General features: G+C 45.4%; 1 protein-coding gene across 1 annotated transcript in view; it reads left to right on the top strand.

Moving 5' to 3' along the window:
• Nucleotides 1-3,821, top strand: part of LOC145876255 (uncharacterized) — a 14,865-nt gene extending 11,044 nt beyond the window's left edge. Inside the window, exons 3-4 of the mRNA XM_082972052.1 lie at nt 1,095-1,141; nt 1,525-3,821. Coding sequence (XP_082828178.1) covers nt 1,120-1,141; nt 1,525-2,924 — 1,422 coding nt within the window. The 5' untranslated portion in view covers nt 1,095-1,119 and the 3' untranslated portion in view covers nt 2,925-3,821. The remainder of the gene's footprint in view (nt 1-1,094; nt 1,142-1,524) is intronic.
• Nucleotides 3,822-4,214: the final 393 nt, after the last annotated feature.

Here is a 4,214-nt window from a genome sequence, read left to right as displayed (position 1 = left end):
CACAGGACACACACACACACACTCACAGGACACACACACACACACACATGACATACACAGGACACACACAGGACACACACACACACACACACACAGGACACACACACACACAGCACACACACACACAGGACACACACACACACAGCACACACACACACGGGACACACACACACACACGGGACACACACACACACACGGGACACACACAGGACGGACACACACACACACACACAGGACACACACAGGACGGACACACACACACACACACACAGGACGGACACACACAGGACGGACACACACAGGACGGACACACACAGGACGGACACACACACACAGGACGGACACACACACACAGGACGGACACACACACACACACAGGACACACACACACACACACACAGGACACACACACACACACACACAGGACACACATACACACACAGGACACACACACACACACAGGACAGACAGGACACACAGGACACACACACACACACACACACACAGGACACACACACACACAGGACACACACACACACACACAGGACACACAGGACACACAGGACACACAGGACACACACACACACACACAGGACACACAGGACACACACACACACACACACACACAGGACACACACACACACAGGACACACACACACACACACTGGACACATACACACACACTGGACACACACACTGGACACACACTTACTGGACACACACACTGGACACAAACACTGAAAATGTTCTTACCACGCTTGACCGTGTGTGTGTGTGTGTGTCCTGTGTGTCTTTTTGTCCAGTTTGTGTGTGTGTGTGTGTGTGTCCAGTGTGTGTGTGTGTTTGTGTCCAGTGTGTGTGTGTTTGTGTCCAGTGTGTGTGTGTTTGTGTCCAGTTTGTGTGAGTGTGTGTGTGTGTGTGTGTGTGTGTGTGTGTGTGTGTGTGTGTGTGTGTGTGTGTGTGTGTGTGTGTGTGTGTGTGTGTGTGTGTGTGTGTGTGTGTGTCCAGTGTGTGTGTGTCCAGTGTGTGTGTGTGTGTGTGTGTGTTCAGGTGTATCCCTCAATGACTGTCTGTTTTTCTGCTTACCGCTACAGTGTGGAACATGGTGGAGAGAACAGAATGAAACCTGGACTTAGAAAATGTGAGTGTTGACTGCTGTGAAGAATATGACTAAGAATAAGTCTTAATTCAAGTTAAGTCAAAGACCACCATCATTACTGACTTGGTCATATTAAATATCATCTGTAGTTCTACAGAAGCAGAAATCAGGGACACCAACGTTTACAAAGAGTTGCTGTGTGTGTGTGTGTGTGTGTGTGTGTGTGTGTGTGTAATTAATGTGAATAAGTGTGTTTTATATTACCATACAGTATAACATGTGATCATTCAACAAGTCTCAAGTTACCTTAACTTCTCCTTTTGATACCTAGAAACATCTACATTAAATGAATTAGTGAAAAGTGAGTTAACATTCTAATGTGAATGATGATGATTTCTAATATTGTGTCTGGTTTCATCCATCAGATGTCTGTGATCTCACACTGGACCCAAACACAGTAAACAGACACCTCTCTCTGTCTGAGGAGAACAGAAAGGTGACATGTATGAGAGAGGAGCAGCCGTATCCTGATCACCCAGAGAGATTTAAGGGCTGTAGACAGGTGTTGTGTAGAGAGGGTCTGACTGGGCGCTGTTACTGGGAGGTAGAGTGGAGTGGGAGAGGGGAGGTAGAGTGGAGTGGGGGGGCTGATATAGGAGTGACATATAAAGGAATCAACAGGAGAGGAAGGGTTGAGGACTGTTGTCTTGGATTCAATGACAAGTCCTGGAGTCTGTCCTGCTCTGACTACAGATACTCTGCCTGGCACAATAATAACTCCACTACCATAGACGTCCCCTCCTCCAGCTGGTATAATGATAACTCCACTACCATAGACGTCCCCTCCTCCAGCTGGTATAATAATAACTCCACTACCATAGACGTCCCCTCCTCCAGCTGGTATAATAATAACTCCACTACCATAGACGTCCCCTCCTCCAGCTGGTATAATAATAACTCCACTACCATAGACGTCCCCTCCTCCAGCTGGTATAATAATAACTCCACTACCATAGACGTCCCCTCCTCCAGCTGGTATAATAATAACTCCACTACCATAGACGTCCCCTCCTCCAGCTGGTATAATAATAACTCCACTACCATAGACGTCCCCTCCTCCAGCTGGTATAATAATAACTCCACTACCATAGACGTCCCCTCCTCCAGCTGGTATAATAATAACTCCACTACCATAGACGTCCCCTCCTCCAGCTGGTATAATGATAACTCCACTACCATAGACGTCCCCTCCTCCAGCTGGTATAATAATAACTCCACTACCATAGACGTCCCCTCCTCCAGCTGGTATAATAATAACTCCACTACCATAGACGTCCCCTCCTCCAGCTGGTATAATAATAACTCCACTACCATAGACGTCCCCTCCTCCAGCTGGTATAATAATAACTCCACTACCATAGACGTCCCCTCCTCCAGCTGGTATAATAATAACTCCACTACCATAGACGTCCCCTCCTCCAGCTGGTATAATAATAACTCCACTACCATAGACGTCCCCTCCTCCAGCTGGTATAATAATAACTCCACTACCATAGACGTCCCCTCCTCCAGCTGGTATAATAATAACTCCACTACCATAGACGTCCCCTCCTCCAGCTGGTATAATAATAACTCCACTACCATAGACGTCCCCTCCTCCAGCTCCCACAGAGTAGGAGTGTATCTGGACTGGTCAGCCGGCACTCTGTCCTTCTATAGAGCCTCCTCTGACACACTGACCCACCTGATCACATTCACCTCCACATTCACTGAGCCCCTCTATCCAGGGTTTAGGATTTATGGTGACTCCTCAGTGTCCCTGTAAATAATAACCTGACACACACACACACACACACACACACACACACACACACACACACACACACACACACTGGACAAGCACACACACACACACACACACACACACACACACACACACACACACACACACTGGACAAGCACACACACACACACACACACAAACACACAAACTGGACTGATACACACACACTCACACACTGGACACACTCACACACTGTACACACACACACTGACATACACACTGACACACACAAACACACACTGACACACACACACACACACACATGCACACACACACACACACAGTGGACACACACACCGGACACACACTCTGACACACACACACACACAGTGTGATTTTATGATATATTTTACTGTTTGTGTTTGTACCACAGGAGGTTGGTGGGACCTTATTTAGGGAGGACAGGCTTGTAATGGCTGGAGTGGAATAAGTGGAATGGTATCAAACACGTGGTTTCCATGTGTTCCATTTCATTCACTCTGTTCCAGACATTATTATGAGCCGTCCTCCCCTCAGCAGCCTCCTCTGGTATGTACTGTCCTGTATGTGACAGAGCTCCAACAAGGAATTACAATGTATGTATTACTTTTAATACCTGCAAATGGCAAATAAACTACTGGAACTCCTTATGAATGTCTGCAGCCGACAAGAGGTGAAAATATTACCGGAATATTCTGCAAAATGTTGATGAAGACGTCACTCAATCCACCCAAAACAACATGCAGTCTTTCCACAAGACTCCCATGAAGTTATAGTGTGACGTTATGAGTCGACGTTAAAGTAACATTCTCACAACATACTGCACTTGTTTTATCCTGTTTTAGATGTATCCTCTGTTTAAACATTTAAACTCTTAAAATAACACTGTTAAAATACCAATGTGATCATTTCTTGTCTTTTATGTTGGAAAAACAAATTGTACAATTATATGTGGACATACGCTCCATAGTTGTACAAGTATACATGGATATATTGTACTTTTCATAATAAAACATACTTGAAACAAGAAAAAGCATGTTAATTGTGAAAACAATTCCGTTATTGATTTTTACATTGCTTCTCCCTGTCTCATGTTGACGTTTGGCATGAATCTTGACCTGGAGGCAGAACTGTGCGATTTCCTCTAGATATGTCAGCTGCAAAGTCAGAATTGGCTGTGGAAAATGTTGTTTTATGGTCTTAATTTAAGGGAAGGATTAGCAGTGTGGTTGAGGTTAGGATTAAAATCAGATTGTATTACTTTGTGCCTGTGCAAGCTAGTGAATATTTTGC

Source organism: Salmo salar, unplaced genomic scaffold (genome assembly GCF_965601325.2).
Source record: "Salmo salar unplaced genomic scaffold, fSalSal1 ptg000536l, whole genome shotgun sequence".
In the NCBI taxonomy this organism is placed as follows: Eukaryota; Metazoa; Chordata; class Actinopteri; order Salmoniformes; family Salmonidae; genus Salmo; species Salmo salar.
Note: the sequence above shows the minus strand (reverse complement) of the source record. Positions and strands in the feature narration are given on the sequence as shown.